This window comes from Mustelus asterias, chromosome 1, assembly GCF_964213995.1.
Source record: "Mustelus asterias chromosome 1, sMusAst1.hap1.1, whole genome shotgun sequence".
Lineage (NCBI taxonomy): Eukaryota > Metazoa > Chordata > Chondrichthyes > Carcharhiniformes > Triakidae > Mustelus > Mustelus asterias.
In genome coordinates, this window is record NC_135801.1 from 76,428,916 (window position 1) to 76,453,213 (window position 24,298).

General features: G+C 40.6%; 1 protein-coding gene across 2 annotated transcripts in view; it reads right to left on the minus strand.

Moving 5' to 3' along the window:
* prdm5 (PR domain containing 5) overlaps positions 1–24,298 on the minus strand; it is a 301,678-nt gene that overhangs the window by 261,927 nt on the left and 15,453 nt on the right. For both annotated transcript variants that reach the window (XM_078214035.1, XM_078213941.1), the window contains exon 3: positions 17,580–17,702. In XM_078214035.1, coding sequence (XP_078070161.1) covers positions 17,580–17,702 — 123 coding nt within the window. The remainder of the gene's footprint in view (positions 1–17,579; positions 17,703–24,298) is intronic.

The following is a 24,298-nucleotide window of genomic DNA, read 5'->3' on the forward strand; positions in this document are numbered from 1 at the left end:
TTATTTTTAAGCCACCCATGAGATGTTGATTTAGTGATCCCCATTCTCTGTAAATCAGATGCTTGCACAGCACCTTCCTTGACGTGGACAATGATTTTCAGCCCCTTGGTGATGGTATAAAATGTTCTCTTTCATGGTTCAGTATACACCATTTTGCACTGATTGTTTTGCGGGTATCAATGCAATTTTAACTATTTAGTATTTATAGAGAAAACTGCTGCATTCATTAATCAGGAAACTGAAACTGATTGGCTGGTTCTAAATTATTTGTAGAGCATTTATGTTCTGAAATGGTGACTTTACATGACATTTTCAGGATCCTTGATGGACCCGTTTTATACCAAACTTCATTACAGCAAGGTCCCCATGTACAAAACTTTACAAAGGAGCCCTGTTATGCATACTGTAACCCGCCCAACTTCTGGGCTTGCAAAATCTCATTAACTGTCCTGGCTGGAGACAATACATATCTCTTTAACCCGTGCTTGGCCCTCTCTCCACTCACATTGTCTGTACCTTTAAGACTTGATTACCTGTAAAGACTCACATTCCAACCATTATCTTGTAAATTGAGTTTGTGTCTGTATATGCCATGTTTGTGAACACAAGTCCTCACTCACCTGATGAAGGAGCCTGAGACCCCGAAAGCTAGTGCCAAATAAACCTGTTGGACTTTAACCTGGTGTTGTGAGACTTCTTACTATGCATATTGTAAACAGATTTAGAAAAATGGACGAAGATCTCACAACTTTAACTGTTCCCTTAAACTTGAACAAGAGGAATGCAAAATATGTATAAATTCCACAAACCCCATAATATATTCAAGGTATTAACTGCACTACCACATCTCAAAATATAGTTAAATTTCCTGTCAAGCTTTAAGTAAAAATATCAACATGTACCTGCAATACCGCTTATGACTTTAGGTGGTGCTGTTAAAAGCCAATTCCATTTGTCAGGGGAATGACAGGATGGCAAAACATTACTTGATAATGGAAAGGCAATTGTTCTGAACTGTGCTCGTCCTGGCTAGATGTTCCAAAACATGGAACAAGTACACTAACTATTTCAGCGTGTTTTAATGTTATGACATTTTCAGATACTTCCAAACTGTTATCAATATTTTTCCACACTATCTTACAGAACATATTCTGGATGGAATGCAGTGCAGGAGACAGCAAGATGACCTGCTCAAATGAACTGCTGTATTTGGCAGAAAGTTCAACTCCCTGGGCCCCACATTGGTGTTATGTCGAGTGTTGTCCCAGCTCCTACCCTCAGAATTGCCAAAGGCTGAAGAGAAAGTTAAAGGAGACATAGCAATGAGAAGCATAAAAAGAATGTTGGTGGGGTGGGAGGAGGGTGGAAACAGATACAAAGGGAGAGAACAAACAGGCGGAGAGATTGGCTGCAAAGACAGACAGAAATAGAAAATGAGACACACAATAACAAAATGTCAGAGAAATTCATTTGATGCAAAAAAAACCCAAGAACCCTCAGTTTACTCCACATCTTCCATGATACTTTCATCCTGAGACAGTCTACCATACCCCTCAATATTCAACCCTGCGAGGAACGTAACAAGCTGTTTGCTGAGGGATCAGGATTACACCCTGTAAACATGATTAATGACAATCCTGCATCACCACATCATGTCCAAGCATAACACTTTTCTTTAAAGAAGATTTACTAACTCTACCACTGGTGATAGGCTGCTCTTCATAGCTTCAGAGATGTAGATGGCTAGTGACGTCTAGATGCACAGCCTATGAGGCCCCAGTTGCAGACAAATGTACTGTCTTGTCCCAGATGACTTGCTGGCATCATGGTGCATATTACACGAGAGGGTGGTTAAAAAAAGGAGATCCAATGAAATCCTGAGAAAAACCTAAACACCCTGCTCCCATAATGCCACTGGCATTCTCACGGAGATGAGCTCCAGCACATCCACTGATCTGTGGTTACCATGAGCCGGCGTTGAACTGGGTGGGCACAGTAAGAAGTCTCACAACACCAGGTTAATGTCCAACGGGTTTATCTGAAATCACGAGCTTTTGGAGTGTTGCTTCTTCATCGGGTGATCTGTGGTTAAGCAGGGCGGTGGAAGATAAGTGGCTCCTTCAAGGTCTTTATCTATTCTGCCCACTGGTCTCTCCAAGGTGAAGTCTTCAATCTGCCTGGCAGCCAGTTGAGCTTCTAACAAAGCTGCAAACGTGAATTCTTGTTGCGAGGGCCTGGCCGCAGCCTCTCTGGAGGCGGCCCCATTTTCCAAGGTCAACTGCAGAGTGGGGATATTAAGGGAGATGACACCACACCAACTGGTTGGGGATTCATCCACACCCTCATCAGTAGCAGTGAAATTCTTTTGCACACCCCCTAATGCCTTGTATGATTGCTTGTGCAATGCCAGCAAACTACTTCTCGTGGCTGGGTCCAACTTTATCATCCCCAGCAAGGCAGGGAGAGGTGTCTCTGCCCTTTCCAAGGTGTGGTCAGTTGGGTGAGTCATTGGTGGGCTGCTGGGTTATGTGGAACTAAACCCAGAGAGGCACCACCTTCAAACAAAAAAAGAGGAGGGAATTTAGAAGTGAAAAGTTGAAAGAGAAAACATTACTTTGATGAGTATGCCTGTGAAATGAGCCATAAATTAAAAACATATTGAAGTAAAATGGTAGAGAGAGAGAGAGAACTAATTGTATGTGGATGCCTTAAAACAGTGCAATTTTCAGAACTTGCTTTTTAGCACATTCCTAAGTAAATCTTCCCACTGGTGCACCCTCAACTTTGCTGTTTGATTTCAAACTAAATCGAAACAGCCCAACATATTGCAGAAGAAAAACACATTTGTTATTCGGACTTATAAAAGGAATCCTTATCCTCTCCCCTTAAAAATTCCCAAAATGAACTTCAAACAGCCCCACATATGGGAGCAGCTGTCCCACCCACCAACAGTGGCTCGCAGCAGCTCCAGCTTTGAGGGAAGTGTATCCTGGGAGGATGCTGCGCCAAATGCCAAAAAACAAAACAATGTTTGTCTAATGAAGTCTTCCAAATGTTGCCATAAATCTCAACGTTTATCTGATTAACATCCAGCAAACTTAATTAAACTATCGCTGGACTTTCATTCAGCCAGCAATTTTTATGAGAGTTTTCACAATGCGGAGGCTGGTTAACGCTTTTTAATTATGTGATAGCGGAAGAGATTTGCATAAACTGTCATGAGGTTTCAACGTTTGTCCTTTGTAATGTTAATCAACTCATGCTTTTGAAATCAAATAAGCCGAGACAAATTCAAAGTAAACCTCCAGAAAATCCAGTTATTCCTAAGAAACTGATCCACTGAATGACACTCAAGCTTTCAGCTTTATCCACGTCTGTGTATAAGCAGGAGAGGAATGTGATTAAAGATCCTTGTGACAGCAGTCTCTCCTCAATGATCCATGGCATTAGATGCTGCAGAAACAGCTCTATGTCAACGCAAGGCAGCGCATAATTTTTTTTTTAGCTGGCCCACAGTCAACAATCACATTCCACTGCATGTTATACAGGCTTGTGTTTTAGCCCAGTCTCATTCACTCCATTTCTACAATATAACAAAAAAAAGATGAAGAAATATTCCAGAACTTGTAGTTGTCAGCAAAGTTATGAAAAACTTTTGGTTGTTCATAATAAACATAGATTTTATAATATTTATTGGCAACATCAAGCCATAGAATATAGTGCAGGAGGCCATTCGGCCCATTGAGTCTGCACCGACAAAAATCCCACCCAGGCCCTATCCCCATAACCCCACATATTTACCCCACTAGTCCCCCTGACACTAAGGGTCAATTTAGCATGGCCAATCCACCTAACCTGCAATCTTTGGACTGTGGGGGGAAACCGGAGCACCCAGAGGAAACCCACACAAACACAGGCAGAACGTGCAAACTCCACATGGTCACCCAAGGCCGGAATTGAACCTGGGTCCTTGATGCTGTGAGGCAGCAGTGCTAACCACTGTGTTGCCCTTACTTCCTCTCTCCTTCCTTCCCAATCCCAGTATGTTACATTCCCAGTTGGGATTGGGTAACTGAACTTTTGTCCTAAATGACTGTGCCCATTGCAATTCGGAAATTTCTCATTCTAAATTCAGGATACAGCAAGTCCTCCCTTTAAGTCACCGTGATTGATAACATCATGTTATCAATAAGGCTGGTTATTTGCTTTTAGCAAATGTTGTGGATTCACATTAACAATATTTCACGACGGGTGATGCAAGATTGCGCTGCCTAATCAGCACTAATTTGGGAATTGCCTCTCTGGTTGGCTGACCCTTCCTGTCGCTACCAACCCTCCTGCTTTGCCGGCCCTCCGGCATCTCTCCAGCTTGCAGCTGACCTCTGCGACCCCGCAACTTGAAGTTCCTCTGACTCCATAGGTTGCTTGCTACACCTTGCCACTCAACTCCCGAGGCCTCGGGAACTCAGGAACAAGGATCCGGGAGAGGGAAATGGTGAACAAGCAGATCAGCCAACAGAAGGGTTAGCCAGCAGGAACATAGAGGAGCACCAGAGAGGCAGCAAGCAGGAGCAGAAAGTAGAAAGAGTTAGCATATTTCTTTTATTTTAAAGGTTGTTTTGTATACAAACATACTCATTTGGTAATGTATGGTATTTACATTTACTGGGTATAATTTTTCTTCCTGACAGGAAAGGCCCTACATAACCTAACTAAAGCTTTTACATTAGTTGCAATGGGAAAATCTGATTCACTTAAGGTTCTTTTATTTAAAGTTGCACTTCTCAGGAATGCAACTACATTAACCAAAGAATTGCTGCATGGTAGACTAAACATTATGGAACAGTGTACAAACTGTTGAAGAGTGATAGGACCATCTTCTCCTGAGATTTTCTACAGTAATGTTTTCACCCCACAGTCTGAAGATGCAGGCCTTTAGAACTTGAGATCCTCCAAAACTCTGCTGCCTGTGCTCGAACTCGCAGCAAGTCCAATTCACTCACCCCTGTGCTTGCTGATATACACTGGCTCACATTTAAGCAATGCCTCAAATTGACCTCATCCTCGCTTCCAAATCCCTTCACGACCACACTCCTGCCATCTTGTAGTATCCTCCAACCAATGGAATTTTTTGACTTCCTCCAAAAAGATGTGGCAACATAAAAGGATGGTGACTGAAGGTTCTGTCATCAATGGGCTAGAGACAGGGAGAGACGCACAACAAGCGACTTTGGAAGAATTGAGGTTGGTTGTAGAACTGGAGAAGGTTGCACAGAAAAAGATAATGGAGAGATTTACTGTCATGGACCAGAATGCTAAAATCAATGTTCCGGAGTTTGGGGGGGGGAGGGGGGAGAGATGGAAACCAATGGGAATGGGGGTGATCTGGATTCTGTGCAGAATGAACCATTGTACATATTCAGTGAGTTGAACGAGTTAGATTGCTTGTAACGTAGAGCCAGGGAATCCGACAAGGACACTGTTATAGAAGACGCTGTTATAGCCTGGAGATGGTGCAAGATGCAGAAGGTTGTTTCAATATTTGAGGTAAGGGTGGTCAAAACAGCCAAAGCTGAAGTAAGTAGTTTCACAATAGAGTAAGTGGTGAGGTTTGAAGCTTAATTCAAGATCAAGCAGAATATTTTACACCATCCAGCTCAGCCGGGATGGGGAGGCAAGGTGCAAAGTTTCTAGTAAGGACCAAATCGATTGTTTGCATTTTTCTATAGAATTGCCCATCTCATCCTTGGCATGCATATCAAACAGGAAGCTGGGGAACCTTACCAAAGTCATGAATTTGTGGAAGTATTAAAGCTGGGTTGCTCAATAAATCTATGAAAATTGGTACCTTGCTTATCAATAACATTTCTGGAACAACATGATCCACATCCTGAATTCTTGATATGTATATCTGAAAAAGTGTCATATGGATTCCAAACACACTCTCTCTACAGATCTGCTGAATTTTCCCAGCTTTTATATCATAAAAACACACCTCCATGGATAGAAATTTGGGGCACACCAGAAGTGATTGCATGGCAATCATTCATTCAGTACAAGAACAGTCCAAGTAGCTTTCTGGAGCAGTTTGTCCTATTAGATGAAATGTCCCTCCCCAGGGGAATCCTGGAAAGAGAGGAAAAGGAGGGAAAATCTAGAATGTATCTTTCAAGAATTCAATAAAACCAACAGAAGTAGCAGAAAAATTCTGACTGGTCGTCAAGCACAGTTTTGTCACAATAGACGGAGGTTCCATTACATCCTGATGACCTCATTGTGTATATAAACTTAGACCCAGCTATCCAGACCACACACTCAGGCAACAAAATTATTTTACACTTTTGGCAGCCAGTGAAGTCTCTGAACTTCAGTGACTTGTATTTTAATGCTGATAACACCCAAAATGTGTTTATCTCCTTTCAGTATTCAGATGCACTCTGTAATTTCAATGACCGTTCTTCAATGAGAACTACTTTTTTTTTTAAAGTTTTGCTCCACTGACTGGGAGGCCCATAAAGGACGTTTGGTCATCATTTCAATGATACTAGTTACAAATTCAAGAGTTCAACAATCTGCTTGACAGGGTGAGCCACAAGAAGGCAGTATTTAGCCACCTGCTGGGATACAAAAACTACAGTCCTTTGTACTTCCGCCGTAGTTCTAGTCTTCTCAACAGCTGAGCACTGTCTGGGCCGCAAGTGGCCATACCAAGCTCGGTGACACAAACTTCACTCACTAATGAGGATAATTTCTGAAACTCTGAGATCAACTCCAGTTAACAGTGGCGGATTTACTATAAAAGAAACCATGTGGTGGCACGGGGCCCCCAAAATGCAGGACAAATCTAACAAATGACTGAATGTAATAAGTGTTGCAAGTCACAAAGCAATCCAGGCTTTCTGCATTCTGTGAACTTATTCTGTAATCGGTGCTCCAGACATGGTTTTCTGAAGTAGTCGAGCAAAGAATTTCGCTTCGCAATTTTTCTGCTGTCCTGGCAATAATAGCAACTGCGGGAAATTGTCATTTGCCAATCACAGTCTGTCTGTTTGACCAATTATCCAATTGAACAAACACACCTCCCCTGCTCTTTGCAACAAAGACCATGGTTTATCTCGAATACGCAATGGTTCAAAATCCTGTTTCTTTAGAGCCTGGGTGGGATTGTGGTCGGTGCAGACTCGATTGGGCCGAATGGCCTCCTTCTGCACTGTAGGGTTTCTATGATTTCTATGATTAAAACCCGGGGATTAATTGTGTTAAATCTAATAAGGTGGCCCACAACCCACCCAGACCCAACCATGGATATTCCTCTGTACTTGCAGACAGTTTTAATCTGCCTTAAATCAAGGTCAGTTTTCTTTTTAAAGCAATAACGAAGCAACCATATGGCCTTAATTTCACACTTGGTCAATGATCTTCTGTGGTCAGCAAGGGTGAGTACAGAGATGGCATGGAACTGTATGGAGAACTTGAGTTGGGTGAACATTCTTCATGATGTTCAAGGGTGTGTGGAGAGAGGGAATGCTAATGAAGAATTCTATTCATCCCTTTAAAGGAGAAATTAAGCCATGGTGCGGCAAAGCACAGAAGAATGGGAGGTGGCCAATCTGCATGACCTGACCAGCTACAAGATGGATGCACTAGAGATGGAATCACACTACAAGAATTCATTCCACCAATCGTGGCGAGGCAGAATGTAAACAATGTTGGAACGTAAAATTCAGGCCTACAAGTCTGGCAGTCAAAAACACAAAAAATGAAGGCAAGGCAAGATGAGCAAAAAGACAGTTTTTCATCTTATTTTAAAAACCTTGAAGTATTAAATAGTGGACATCAATCAAGAAGCATGGGTGAGGAAACATCAGAGTTGTCTGATCACTTAGAGTTGTGGGGACAAAACAACAACTGTAAAAGTTGAACAAGTGGATTCTGAAATGACAATGGAGCTACAAAATATTGATAACTTTGTCAAAATAAGGGAAGAAGCCTACCCTGAAGTCATTGTATTATGGCCAAAATCTGTTTCATTCAACGTGACAGAATATTTCTTGTAAATAAAAGGATAAACTTAGGTCACATGTAAAATTGGAGAAAAGAATGAGGTTGAAGGATGGAAGAAGCAAGTCAGAGGTCTTCATGAGTCCCGTTTTCTGAGGAAGAAAAATGGGATAACAGAAATTAGAATTTGGTTGATTTTTTTCTGAAACCAGTAAGGCAGTCTACTGTTACTTTTGCAAATTATTCCCTGACCATTGTAAAGAAAAATAAACATTTGTCGATGGTAGTAAGTGGTCTGCCGAGACCCTCAGCAATTGTCAGTAGTCTGTGAAAAAGGTTAGACTACAAAAACAATCAAGGCACCTCACTTTATTTTTATGTGCTTTCTATTATTTATAATGTAGGGGGAGGATGAAGTAGAAAAATTAAAAGCAGGGGAAATTAAGAGAGAATGTTCTTTTCCTTGGTTGGGTTCCAGAGGAGGGGGGTGTGCTTAAAATGAAGCAATGCACAGGGCCTCACTAACTCTAAATCCGTCACTGGTGGCTACCCATCCTCTCGGATCGTCCCCCTCTTCCCTTCAATGGAATTAAGCAACAGGTACAGAATTGACTCTTATCAGCAGCAACTTGGACCTCCCCATCCATAGAGACCTTCAAGACCCCTCCAACTCACCCAATGCTTCTACGAAACACTGTTTGGACACAAACTGAACATCTCCAACTCCGTAACACTGGAGGAAAGCCTGGGCAGAAAAACACCCTTCCAAATAAATACATAGTTGAAGGGAACTTGCACATCCATTTCTGCACTCTCCTGGTCTTCTGCATTACCTTAGTTAAACTATAAGAGAGCATCATTTAACTTGTGAATTTGAGACATTTGAAGGAGAATTGGAAACCTTCTCAAATATATGTGTACAGTATTTGTTTAATAAAATTATTTATCCCAAACTGTGTGCTGGACATGTCAGATTAGAGTCCCTATTCCTGTAGAGAGGAGGTCGGTGAGATGTTCCAAAGCTTTCTTAGACCACTCTATCTTTTCCACTTCCAAGTCTCTTTCATTCAGCATTCACACAGTGACATTATAAAAAATGAGGTGAATAGGGGTGAAAAGGAGTTTCTCTCCAGTATGTCGTGAATAAGTTCACCCATGGCAGCTAGGAATTATTCAGTCAAATCATTGGTGAGGGCATTTTTTTCCCCCCGCTTGTTATACCAGTCTAGTCATTGCACAAAGGACTGTTGAGTGCTGCACTGACTTTAGCACTGCTTGGCATCTCTGCCTGAGGCAGAATGGCAATGGCATGAAGACATCTCTCAGAATCACCCATTGAGATCACATTAATCGAAAAGCAATTTTGCACCAAAAAATGTGCTTTTATTACTCCTTGCGTATTTTACACGTACGATTATTTTAACATTTCCTTGCCTCAGTAGTGGTACTCTCACCTCTCAGTCCGAGATTTGTGGATTCAAGGCCCACTCAAGAGACTTGAGCCCACAGTCTTGGTGGATTCTCCAGTGCAGTACTATTGAAGGAATGTGATGGTGGACATAATAGATCCCATTTCATTATGTGAAAAGCAGGGGAGTTTTCCAAAGTCCTTGTCAACTGACAACATTAGAACAAAATTACTGTTCACTTCGGCCATTGCTGTTTATACGACTACGAGAGTTTGCAAATTAGCTACAACATTTCCCTATTTAACAACTAACGTTCAAAGATATTTTATTGACTGTACAGCACTTTAAAATATCCTACAGTGATTAAAAAAACACTTTTTAAATGCATTTTTTCTTTATTTATGACAAGTTCTAATTCAAAATATCTAAATCTCAAATGATCAATCTATTATAAAACCAAACCACTGGTCAGTAACCACATCAAAAACTGCTAATTCTTCAACGGCCTCTTAAAACTATCTGTTGAATGCGAACTGGATGCCACTCGAGATAAGAGGTTTTGGACCTTTTGAAACTCAGCCAAGCATTCACAATGGGCTCAGCTGTAATTACAGCCTATGGAAAATGTGAACAATGAAATCTATTAAAACTGCAGAAACAAGGGTTCCTGCACTAGATGGTCTGTCTATCAACGTATTCTAGCAGCACATTTAAACTGCTACAACATCATTCTATTTTCCAATTTTAAAGGACTGGAGATTGAAAGAACTTCAGATCATAACACTTAAATAAACCTTATCCCCCTTCAAGAGTGTTTGTATCTCCTCCATAATTTTTTAATTGCCACAAGTTAAGAACCTTTGAAGAGCAAAGGTTCTTAACTTGCCTTCAAGTTAAGAACCTTTGAAGAGCAAAACTATGGTCTGTTTAAACTTTGCACAATTTTCAAATGGCCCAAAAGTTTCATGTTTCACATGATCGATTCACACTCCATACCTTTTCCTCAAAAGCAAAAATTTAATTAACCATTCAAGTGAACAACATATAAACAAATCTCAGGATTGACTATTGAGTGGTTATGTTACAAATAAATGCTGGACCTTATAAGATGTTTATGTTTTGACATGTCCCATTTGACAAAGTAAAATTGTGAATTTTAGAAACATCCCAGCTCATAGAAATGCCTCCATGGTCTGTTTGCCATGACGTTGAAACTGCTACAAAACGTATTGAAATCAATTGATAGTTTGTATATCATCACACAGTAGCTCACAGAAAGGACAACTATGAGACAGCGACAGAATGAGAGAAAGAAAGAGAAAGCAATTACTGCTGTGTGGAGGAACAAAGTACTACAGCTATGGACAAGCAGGCCACTTGTAAGAGCTTGCTTCCTGTTCAAAAGAAAGGGAAGTGAACAGACAGGAATTTCGGAGATTTAGGGAACAAGGAGTCACCAAGATGGGCCTTGCTGGTGAAAGTCAGATCCGAAAGTCTCAGGCTGAGTGAAACAACTTTCGAAGGACACTGGAAGTTGTGACCTAGCACAGCAGGGAGAGGTGAACCTGCTAGGGAGCCAAAAGTAACCCAGAGTTTTTCTTGTTAGGCTACACATCTGTCATCAGTGTGGTGCACAGCCAAAGGGGTTGTAAAACATATCTCGATTGTGTTGTTAATACGCTTTGTCTTTTCTTTTATTCGAGGTATTAGTTGCCTGCTAAGTATAGCTTGATTTATGTTGATTTAAATTTGTTTGTTACAGTAAATATCTGAACACAATATCTTGCCCTTCGGTTATTTATGTTGGTTGTTTGAGGAATTTTAAAAGTTGTCAGTCTCTTCGGAGATCATAACAGTTTGTTGAGATCACTGAGCTGGAGCAGAAATATTTCTAAAAAGGCTGATGTGAGGCTGAAAGTTTTCATGCATCAACATTTTGAAGACATGACAGGGCAGCCAAACAAACTTGAATAACTCCACATCAGGCAGCAACACTAAAATAACAGCTGGCCACCTCACCATCTAACTCAGAGCTGCTTGTGAACTGTTTCTTGTCCCAACACCAAGATGAATGAGCTCTATGTTGCAACCACAACCAATTAAAATAACTTTTAAAACACACTACTCCGTTTTACATTCAGGTAAAATAAGCAATCAACAACATTTTTTGATACTTTGCTCATATTCTACTTGTAGCTGCGATATACTTACTTTTGAAATAAATACATTCTTAAAATAAATAATTTGAAGTGCATTTTATGGGAATCAATCAACTTCAGGTCATAAGCATTGCAAAAATAATGGACTAAATATACTTGCTGCCGATTCTTTAAGAAATGAAACTTTTGGCATCACACCAACATCAATGTGCTTTCTGTCACTCGCGTTTTAACATCCTTTATTTGAATATTAATGGCTGGTTGAAGGTAGAGGGATTAGAGGCAGAGCACAAAATAAAAAGAGCCTCTTGGCTTTCCCTTAAAACTGAAAAATGTCCTTCGATTATTTTAATAATTTCTTTGCTCCCAGCGAACTCCCCAGCTTTTATTTATATTATATCCCATCGTTAGAAACACAACCTTAACTCCCCACTCCCGCCCCCCAAATAATAATCCATTCTGCTGCACAAAAGACAACATGGCTGAGAAATGGCCAACCGAGACCCTGCTTTATGAAAATCAAAATAAATAATTTCATACCTATTCAACGTAGCAAGTCAGCTAACAAAAAGATGGTGCATTCAGCTAACCATATGCTTATTTATAATCCATGCGGGGAATACAGTTTCTGCCTGTCCACCTTTTCTGATCAATCGGCGGTTCAATTTGGTGGGCCAAACCATACACACTGGTCACTAACTCTCACTGTTCCCTGGCTTTAATTCCTAGGCTCCAGCTCTTCCTGTTCTCTGGCCAGGGTTACTGGCCCTCAATCCAGTTTACTGATCTCAGCCTCTACCACTCCCAGTCTCAGTTACAGCCTTGACTGTTCCCCTAGCTCTCTTATTGCCCCAGGCTCTCGCTGTTCCTTGTCCTCCACTATAGGGCTGTTAACAACAGTGTTGCTGCTAAGACACCTGGGGTGTAGGGGGAAGGTGGTATTGGAGACCGGCTGGGACGACATGAAGAAGGGGTGGAACGGAGGATGGGATGGGCTGATATATGAGAGAAGTGAAAGGAACATGATGTGGATTGGTGCGAGGGATATGGAACAGAAAGGAGGATTTAAAGAAGTATTGTTGCAATAATTTCTTCACAAATATTTTGTAAGTATCTGCAAGTAATGTCATATTTCCTTGACAAGAAGAAAACAGAACATGGCTTTACCACTGCTGCTGTCAATGATAAATTTTCAAAGACTACCAAGAGAAAAATCTAGCAAATCACCAAATCTTTTATTTGGTGACTAGGCCTTTTTCTGTGATCTCAGTGCAGTCCCTGTTGCTCCCTCACAATTTATTCCTTTTGATGCCCAACAAAACAAGAAAGAAAGAAACAGGTTAGTATGGAATGTAATCCTTTTCCTGGTAACGGACCTTTCAAATCCACTGCCAGAATGACGAGCCTATTTACATCTGTTCCATTTATATTTTCTGTGCTAGCTTCTGTAGCTAGTTATTGTCACTGACTGAACACTCCTGTTTTAAGGGCTGTGTCCCCCTTCTCTAACCAAATCTCCACACACTCCTCCCTGGTCTCAACTCCTCAGAACTCTTCTCTTTCAACTTTCACAAGCACATCATAGGCACCAATCTACACCAGCAAAAATACGTAGTATCTTTTTGCCACTCAACCCAAGCATTAGACTAATATGACTGTTCCAACATGCAAAAGGCTGCTTGTTCTCCATAAAGTTTAAAGATTATTTATTAGCGTAAGGAAGGCTTACATTAACATTGCAATGAAGTTACTGTAAAAATCCCCTAGTCACCACATTCCGACGCCTGTTGGGGTACACTGAGGGAGAATTTAGCATGGTCAATGCACTTGACCAACACGACTTTCAGACTGGGGGAGGAAACCTGAGCACCCGGAGAAAATCCACACAGACACGGGGAGAATGTGCAGACTCCACACAGACAGTGACCCAAGCTGGGAATCGAACCCGAGTCTCTGATGCTGTGAGGTAGCCATGCTAACAACCGTGCTGCCCAAGCGAGAGTCCTCAGATCATCCACTGGCATTGTTATCAGAGGTTTGCTGGCTGCAATAGTTTACAGGTGGACTCCTGTAAGGAGGAGATTGTGCTCTTTCGAAAACACCCCAAAAGAGTTGGAGCGTTGCTTCAGTTTTTATTCATTATTATGACAGCAGGAACTGTGCTGACAGTTGTAGAATGCAGATATCTCCACGGGGACATTATACAATAAAGGCAAAAATTCCTCCCTGCTTCTGAGGCCAGGAGTTGATGGCAAATGCATGTGCAAGAGATAAAAGGCTCGTCAAATTTTCCTGAAACAACCAGATCATTGGAACAATCACTGCATCGCAATATATAAATACAGCAATTAGTATTAACAACCTTCTGCTTATCATAATAAATGTATTAAGTATTTTAAAATTATTTAAAATACCAACTTTTCTTCTCATTATATATTCACCAACTTTTTTCTGCATCATCTTGCCTCTACTTAGTAAGCAGCAAATACTAGAAAAGTGCTTCTGACTAAAAACAAGGAAGAGAGATGTTGCTGAAAATTGAACACCAACACGCTACGCGCAGGACACTGGAACAACAAGTGAAAGTGAGTTTTTGATATTCACAGAGGTACCAAACGGAGGCCAAGAGGAATATCAATCAGATAAGCTCATATGAGCCCCCTCTCGCACATATACAAGCCTCAACAGGGTCTCATTGACTAATCAGCTACTCAGCTGAGCAACACTCCATATCATCCAAAATAGAAATGATTTTACAAGTCTCTGTGAGAAAATAAATAAAAAGGACAATAAAGCGAATTCATGACAAAATGGTTTTTTAAAAAAGTATTTTTTGAAATGATCACAAATGCTAATGGACCATGTTTCGAGAAAGTCGACAGTTGTCCTGATAGCTCTATTTGAAAAAAAGCCTCAAATGGTGTCGTACTGAATTATAAATGCAAGGAAAGTTCCAATTTCAATTCCTACTCTTGGCTGAATGAGTTAATCTCGGTCAGTCTAGGGGCTACACATGCCCTTGACAACCCAAGGTAATAAAAGGGAAAAATAAAAATCGGTCAGAGTTCCAACTCCTGGCCATCGTCCAGTAACCCCTGCTGAAAAATTCACAAGCAAACATCAGGTAATATCTTGAACGGTTTGGCTGTGGTGTTCCCCCACATCACGTTCTGCCAACACATTGTCAAGGCTTTGGCATTAATAATGAGCACCAAGTATGGGAGAGGGTCTGGTAGCTGTGACCATCCACACCATCACAAGTCACTACCTTCAAGGGAGCATGAGAGACAAAACACTGAAAGAAAGTCTTGTTTAGAAAATGCAAACACAGGCAATGTACATCCTTAAGCGTAACTGCGTAGGCAGAGAAAAAAGAACCACTGGTTTAATACCCAAAGTGAAATAATTTCAACCTCTTCATCCTGAATGAAGTGAAAAATAGTATCATAATCCCCCATCAGTTTAAGCACCTTTAAATGAAACACTTCCATCTGTAGCTTAAATTTCTGATTCATATTACTTTATGGACTTACTAACATGAATTTGTCATCACAACAAAGTACTCAGCATAGCAGCACAACATGCACGCGAGGAGAGATAGATTCAACATCAGTCTTACACAACTAGGATTGATGATCTTGGGAGTCTAATGATTTCCTCATAAAAAAGTAAAAGGTGGAGGATGTAGAAATGTATCCCCTTTAATAGTTCCTCTGCAATAAATCTCCAGCATTCCTCTGGCAGCAATTGCAGCAGGACCTTCAGAGGTCAAAACTGAATTGTGGCCTTGGAAAAAAAATAAATTGGTGTGTCGAACTGACCAGCAAGTGCTGTCATCAGCTCATCTGTTGTAATCTTAAAGGGATTTCTCCTTGAAATTTTGCAAGTTATTTTCATTGCTTTGAAATAAATAATTGATTTCTGAACACCATAATGTAAATGCAAGCTGTCATCTTTGAATTGCTCTCCAAAATGTTAATTTATTAAGCTGCTTATCCAAACAGGCCTCTGCTTTTTTTCCATCCAATTTTTCACTCATCTGTGGAGTGGAGATAGTCCAAATATGCTCTTTTGTTAAGTGCTGACTGAGACTATCTTTAATCTTTCAGTAAAAATATATTTTTATAAAGGCAGTCTTTAACTTCAAACTAAATAGCTCTTGTGCCATTAATCTTTAATATTTCATTACTCTGGCTTGCATGGAAGGCTTTTCTTATTGAAGGTAGCAAAGGCCATCAATGCGTCAGGTTGGTAAGGGGCCAAGTAGATTCGTGTACGCACATGAAGAATTGGACTCATAAATTTATGTGGTTTCTGATAGCAACTTAACCCCTTGGTCACAAAAAAAGTACAAAAAATATTCCCCAAATGAATTACAATTTTACCTTCAGTTTTTGCTGCAGCAAATGTAATCAGATACATTAGACTCAAAGACAGTGGACGTGAAGAAGATGTTTCCAATAGTATGACAGCCTCAGAGTAAAGGTACAACCCTTTAGAACTGAGATGAGGAGGAATTTCTTCAGCCAGAGGGTGGTGAATCTGTGAAATTCATTGCCACAGAGGGCTGTGGAGGCCAAGTCATTGAGTGCATTTAAGACAGAGATAGATAAGCTCTGATTGCTAAGGGGATCAAAGGTTGTGGGGAAAGGGCGAGAGAATGGGGTTCAGAAACATATCAGCCATGATCGTATGGCGGAGCAGACTCGATGGGCCGAATCGCCTAATTCTGCTCCTATATCTTCTGGTCTTATTATCTGCACATCAGTAAGCATAATCATGTCTCCTTGCGGAATGTTGTTCCTTGAGCATAAAGATAAGCTGCAACACATTGGGAAGGTCTACTTACAAACTTACATTGATACCATCAACGCATTACATGGCCCATGTTATTCCATTGCAAGCTTATATATGACCATTTGAATATTCCCAACTAAACACATGACAGAACAAAGACATGGTGGCAGACAATCTGAAGGTAAACGTATACCCCACACATACAGAATGGAATATACCATCCCATCCATTCACAGAACTCAATTTCTCCCACTCTGAATATGCATCATTGCTATGTTCATTTTTGAGACATTAAATCCCCAATAGCTAATGACAAATACATACAGCATTTTCTATACTCGCAGCAGCAAAAGACTAGACAGAAATATAGTTGGGCTTAGTTAATTGACTTTAAAGGATTTAATGGCAGAATATGCATTCAATTTCTCTTTTGAAGTAAAAGTATAAGCAATTCATCTTTGGTGGTCCAGATAAGGGGGAGAAAGTAATCCTATCGGCGCAGGAGAAAGAGTGGCGTGTCAAATCTCAAGTCAATGAAGGGAATACATGAATGACCTTTGGCAGCCTGGAGAGAAGTGAACCAAATCCCTGCCAGTTTTGCAGAAGCTTGACCTTGGCTTAAGCTTTGAACATTTAAAAGCTGTTTGCACCATTCGACAGTATGCTATGCTGCACTAGGGTTTATTTTACCCCCACATGGCTGAGAATGTGCAGAGAGGAAACTAATCACATAGGTATGTTAAAAGCAGGCTGTTATTCTGGATAAAATAATTCAGTTGGCATCAACATAAAAATTATATAATCATTACTTCAACAGGGATTATTGATAGTTAATGGTGTTGTCCAGTACAATGTTGTTCTGCCTTTATTTCCCATCTTGTTTGACATTGGCAGAAAGCAGCTGATATGGAATTTTAAATTAGGACTAAAAGCATGAGAGTATTGACTACACCACACCACAGCTTAAATACAGTATTATATTGTTATTGAAACCTTAATATTTCAGAAGAATATAATTACTACAGTTCCCAGATGTACATACCAACTAATTATCGGAACTAAAAGCTAATTTGTGAACATTAATGCGAACCTACAAAGTAGGGAGTGGGCACTACGCCAACACAAGGTGGCTCTATGGCATGCGCTGGAAGTGAGACACAACTGCTGAACCACTCGCCATGTCTGAAAGCCTCTGTGATATCGCTACACACACCTGAATCGCAGCCAGATTTTTCTGTTCTTGTGTCGGGGCTTGATGGACGAAGCGCAACCAGTTTGAATGCCGCGGATTACTGGCATCCAGAATATACAGCACTTCTCCCTTACTCCCACGGACCTGCAAATGTCAGAGAAAAGTTCAGGAGAACAGTCTGCTGCAGTAATGACAAAATGATTTGAAACAGTTTGGAGATTTTTTTTTCTCTCCCCTTAACCCATATCAAATCTTGCCATCCGACCACACTGTACAAGTAAGGTTCAATGAACAAAGCTTTCTTCTTTAAAAAAATAGATGTGACTTGTACTATCCATGAGTGAAGAAAAGCATAGCCAAATATACAGATATTGCACAAACCCTGCTTGCAAAATGAGAGTCAAGTTAAAAGGCTTCAGTTTCCGTGACTTTAAATATTGACCTCTGTCAAATCCTACAATTATCGAGCCTGTATCAGTACACATCATCCATAATTAGAATGGAATTAAAAGCTTGTCCATAAACAACACAGCTTGATCTTCAATTCTTCATTTAGCCTCTAGCCATATATTCAATTACTGCATCTTCAGAATATTCTAATCATTTGCTTTTGTACGTTGGGTAGCATAGCCATGGAATAGCTGGAGACAATTATAACAGACAGAATTTTTACGAACTTAGCCACAGACTGTTGCACGTCATAGGTCAAATTTATGAGGCAACTACCTTTTTCAATGTTCCAGAATGCCCTCAGTTTTGTTAGTATCCCAGAATTCCCCAAATTTGCAGAACTGCTCATTATCCAAATGATAAATTGGACCTTCTGAAGTTTATTCAGAGTCATTAATCCTGGCATGGTCAGATAAATCAAACTTACCAAGAATTTATGTATTAAAGGTGTTTTTTTTCTTAGATTCTATGAAAAATGGCTCCCTCCTTCCAGAGATCAGTCCCAAAATGATATTTTTCCATTGCAAGTTTTTTATTGTTCATCCTTTCAATTTGTGTTTTGCTGGGAGAGAGACATGCCATTGAATCTTTTTGTCTTGCACTCAACAGGACAGATACAAGAATACCAACTGCAAAGAAAACAACAATTTATGCTGCATGAGAAGAGGATGCTGACTGGTTTACCAGCCAAATGATTGGTTGAGGCATTGCCACGGTGGCCGATTGCCCTTATGCTTTTGTTTCATTTTAAAAAGGCAGAATGCCTGGACACGTTGTTTCTGCTTGCAGAAGACAGGGCCCAGCGCACGTATATATGTAGCTTCTAGCAAGCATAAGTGAATTACAACACTCGTCGGACTGGATGTTAATATAATTCTTAGCATACTCAGGATTGTTCTTCATGTGCTGCCCAATTGCAAAAATCACATCTTATGTTAGACATCATGTTCTGAACTTTGCACACAAGGGCTGGTGCGATGCCAGGTACATAGGCCATAAGTGGCAATGACTGGCAATAGTATAAAATAATATGTCTCTTCACACGGTTTACAATATGCAGAATTATGACTGTACTAACGCAATGGTGGGGGACAATAGTTCCTTTGTGCATTCGCCATGACAATGCCTCAGCCAATCAGAACTGAGTGGCCAAACAATCAGCACCTTATTCTCATGCAATATAAATTGTTGCTTCCTTTGAAGTTGCCATTCTTCCATCTGTCCCGATTACTTGAAGACAAAAAAACTTTAGTGACATGTCTCCCTTTCAGCAATACTCAAATTCTGTACTGGCAAAGCAACCTCTGATTTGCGTTGCTGTCCAACTGCACAATATCATGTGTCAGAATGTTTTGGTCCTTTCCTTTTATGAAGGAAATCTAACAATTAGCAAAAGTAACCATTCTCATTGGATAATACTGAACTGGTGTGAGGGGAAAATCCACATACCAGCTCAATTATCTCAACCTTTCATAGAGTTACAGTCTTCTGCTCTTTTAGGTCAAAAGGTAAATACTGCAGATTCTGGAAATCTGAAATAAAAACAGAAAATGCTGGAAACACTCAGCAGGTCAGGCAGCATCTGCAGAGAAAGAGACTTAACATTTCAGATCGATGACATTTCATCATCAAAGGCTTTGGCTGCGTTCCACTGGTAGCAGCTCTTTAAAGGTAGTGCCAGGACATCTACTGGTGTCAGCTGACACCCTATCCACCATATAAATGCCCACCCTCCAGCCCCAGAATGGTCATGCCCTGCGTATTTAGTGTGAGATAATAATGCAATCGAGAAGCTCTAGCTCGGGCTTCCAACTCGGGCAGCTGTTCCTGGGTGCCACTCAAAACTCCAGCCATTATTTTTCTCCTGATCCTGCTCAGTATGCTCTTTGACATCTAGTGTGGTGCAGATTTGGTAGACTCACTTTTTTTTTAAAAACAGGAACAGATTTGTTCCGAATCCTTAATTTCCTCTGAATACCTCCCACTGCTCGGACTCTAATTTCCATTCAAGTAGCTGGGTCCAGTCCATATTTGTTAAATCACATCTCAACTTTTAAAATTAGCAATCCAACAAATTAAAACATTTACTCCTGATCAATCTTTATCCTTTTCCATGATTGCACTAAATTATGATCACGACTATAAACCATTCCCCTACAGCACCTTTTCCATCTGTCCAGACTCATTCCCTAAAATTAAGTCTAGAACTGTCTCTTCTCTTGTTGGGCTTGCTGGACACTGACAAAATGCATTCTGAAGAACTTTTAAGAATTGTGCGCACTTTATACCTTTTATACTCATTTTATTGCAGTTAATATTAGGGTGGTCAAAATCCTGTTACTGGCTCTATTTTTGTTCCTTAGTTCAACCAAAATGGTCTCATTTGAAGATCCTTCTAGCAGTTCATGTTTTGTTTATTTATTAGTGTCACAAATAGGCTTACATTAACCCTGCAATGAAGTTACTGTGAAAATCCCCTAGTCGCCACACTCCGGCGCCTGTTTGGGTACACTGAGGGAGAATCTAGCATGGCCAAAGCACCTAACCGGTACGTCTTTCAGACTGTGGGATGAAACCGGAGCACCGGGAGGAAGCCCATGCAGACATGGGGAGAACGTGCAGACTCTGCACAGTGACCCAGGCTGGGCATTGAATCCGGGTCCCTGGCGCTGTGAGGCAGCTGTGCTCACCACTGTGCCATTCATCCCGCAACAAATATCATGACCCCATTCTTTCTTTTCTCCCCCTCTCTATACTGCTTGATAACCCTGTAAACCTGCCAGTGCTGCCTTCCTTTAAGCCATTTGTCCGAAGTAAATACATTGCATTTTTTTTTAAAGACTTGTAGCAGTTCGGATGATCTGGCCTTTATCCCTTTCACCGAGTGCCCTTTTTTCACAGTTTCCTGCAAACATTACCAGGCATACCCAGGCTGTTGATAAGGAAAACAGCTTTACTTGGGGATGAATTCTTTCAAGATCCAACAGCTGACAAGCTGAATGCTGAATGCGTGAGCAATTCATATTCGGTGTTACAGATTAAAAGTCACTTTTCCAAATTAGAACAGTCGCAAATAACATGCACGAGACAACATTTTAACCATAACATAAGATTTTTTAAAATCTTAAATCCAACTACAAATTAAAACATTAATTCTGTATTTTAATGAATCTCCCTACAATGGAATCATCAAATATAAAAACTAAATTTATATGACATTTCTTTTAAAATATTTATCCAACTGCTTTAACATTAATTGCTGAGAGTTTACGTGAAATAAATTATTCTGCTCTCTATTCCTGTTGTGTATTTCTATGCTTTAGTTGTAAAAAAAAAAGCATGACCAATCTGTTAAATATACTTTATATATTCTACTTAGCCTTCTATTGTCCTGTGGCATATTACTCTTCAATCTATTCTTCTCCACTGAAAACAAGTTCTGCTCAGTCAATATCGTTTCACAATTTAAAAGCCCTATATACTGGATTTATCTTCACCATCTTTCTGTAAATCCTCCTCAATTTATCAAGGCCCATTTTGATTCATATCTAGATGAGAGGAATTATTAATTGAAAATTTACCTCCTGTGATATGTTAAGTGTGGGACCGACAGCATTTTTGGAAAATGATAGATTGCATTCGCCCAATGGGCAAAATTAAATTTCAAAAAGTCAATGGGAATTAGGGAAAGAAGATGGCCATGACTGTTGGAGGCCAATCACCTCAGCCCCAGACATCACTGCAGGAATTGCTCAAGGTCATACCTGAGGTCTAACCACCTTCAGCTGCTTCATCAATGACCCTCCATCATAAGGACAGAATTGCAGATGTTTGCTCATGATTGCACGGAGTTCAGTTCTATTCACGATTCCCTAGATATAGAAGTACTCCATGCTTACATGTGGCAAGACCAGACTTAGGCTGATAAATTCAAGCAAATAAGAGGCAAACAATAACTATCTCCAACAAGAGAGTCTAACCAATTCCTCTTGACATTCAATGGCGTACCATCTTCCACCATTAATATTGACCAGAAGCTTAATTGGACCAGCCAACTAAGTGGCTATAACAGTAGGTGAGAGGCTGACAACTAATCTGTGGTGATTCACCACCTGACTGCCCAAAGACTTGTGCCACAGGCACAAGTCACGGTGATAGAATACTCTCCATTTTCCTTGATGAATGCAGTTCCAATAATGTTCAAGAAGCCGGACACCATCTAGGATAAAGTAGTCTACTTGTTTGGGACCCCATTAAACATTTGTTCCCTTCATCATTGTCACAAACTAGTTGCAGTGCATACCATTTACAAGATGCACTGCAGCAACTTGCCAAAGTTTCTTCAATAATAGCTTCAAACCTGCAAACTCTACCACCTAGAAATAAGGGCAACTGCCACGTGGGAACAAACTATAACCAAGATATACAATATCCCAATATGTTAATATATTACTGTTCCTTCACCATCACGTGTCAAATTCCTAGAACTCTCTGTCTATTATTGTGAGTACCTCTACCACACGGACCGCAGCATTTCATTAAGGTGCCAACTTCCCAAGAGCAATAAGGGTTGGACAATAAATGCTGGTCTTGCCGATGGCACTCATAGCCTGCAAATTAACAATTTAAGACTAAACAATTCCCGAACCATGGAAAAAGGTGTTGCAGAAGACCAGACCACCCATGTCACAACATTCTGCATCACAACACATTTTCACGTTAAATTACAGTCACTACTTTTACAACAACTACATTGAGGTAAATCACAAAGAGCAATTTAATTTTTAAATAAAGCAGCCAAGAACTCCCAAGTAGCTCAATAGTTAAATACAACAAATGAGGCAATAATGAAGCATACATTCAGAACTGATCCCTACCATGCTCTGAGCTGGTTGGTTCCAGCTACAGCAATAAGGACAGCACAGTAATTGGTTTCAACATTTATGACCAAAGATAGGGAGATAAATAACACTTGAGGGGGAGTTTCCACATTAAAGAAGAGTAAGAGATATGTCCCTCACATTTCCTCAAATCAACTCCCTCGCGTTCTCTACTCAAACTCGCACATGTTGAGTGAGTCCAGGATCGGGCCAGTCAACCAACCCCAGAATAAAAGAAAAAGATCTATTATTTTAAAATTAAAAAGCAGCAAATCAAAACCTCTACTTTCTATAATTTTATCTGAAATTTATTATGAGTACAGCTGGAATGAATTTGTGGGGTTAGGCTACATCTCAGAAAGAACATCTTACCCAGCTTCTCCCTCCCCACCCCCCACGGCCCTATCCCTGTAACCCCATGCATTTACCATGGTTAATCCACCTAACCTACACATCTTTGGGCTGGGAGAGGAAACCGGAGCAGCCGGAGGAAACCCATGCAGACACGGGGAGAACATGCAAAATACACGAAGACAGTTAAGCCAAGACCGGAATCAAACCCAGGTCCCTGGCGCTGTGAGACAGCAGTGCCAACCACTGTGCTACATCTTTCTCATAATTTTGCAATGTACTTTACAGTTTAATTTTCCTAACTCTTGCCGCCGCTATACCTTATTCTCAATATACAAGATTGTGAGCTGTTGTATGCCTCATATTAGTAAACTACTTAACTAAACACTTAAACTTCTGGATTGCTTGAAGCATGCAAGGTTAATCATCGCCTTGTCTGCATCCACATGCTGCCCTTGGCAACTTGATCCAAAGCCACATCACTTTTTTGTGCAAAAATCGATATTTCCAGCTCTACCTCTCCACTTCCTCTCTCAATCCTCCACTGTATGCAATGCTGAATTACAGAGCCCATTCATTTTTGGAGCCCTAATTTCTTCCAGTTACATATTGCAAAAACAGAATCCACCATCTTCAGCCTGAGTCCATATTGTCATCCACTGTCCAAGCAATTTTCCAGCTTAACCATTCAACTTGCAACCCCAGTATTCTTTTGGAAGCACAGCTAAACCTCCAACTTTATCTCGATCGTAAAGACCAACTATTTCCAGCACTGCAATAGTATAACACTGTGCACATGCCACTGAAGGAATAGAATCTGGCAATGACAGCGGTATGAATGAGAATTCAATGTTCAGCCTCCCATTTGCAATAAACTCCACCTCATTCAAAACTCAGCTGCCCATATCGCATTCTATATTAAACATCATCCTGATTGATAGTGGTCATTGACACTTGGGCCGCAATTCTCCCATTGCAACCCGCAACTTTTCCTGTAGGTTGCGGTGGGAGACGTGTGTCTGCGGCCTTGAACAGGGATTTGTGCATGCGCCGGGAATG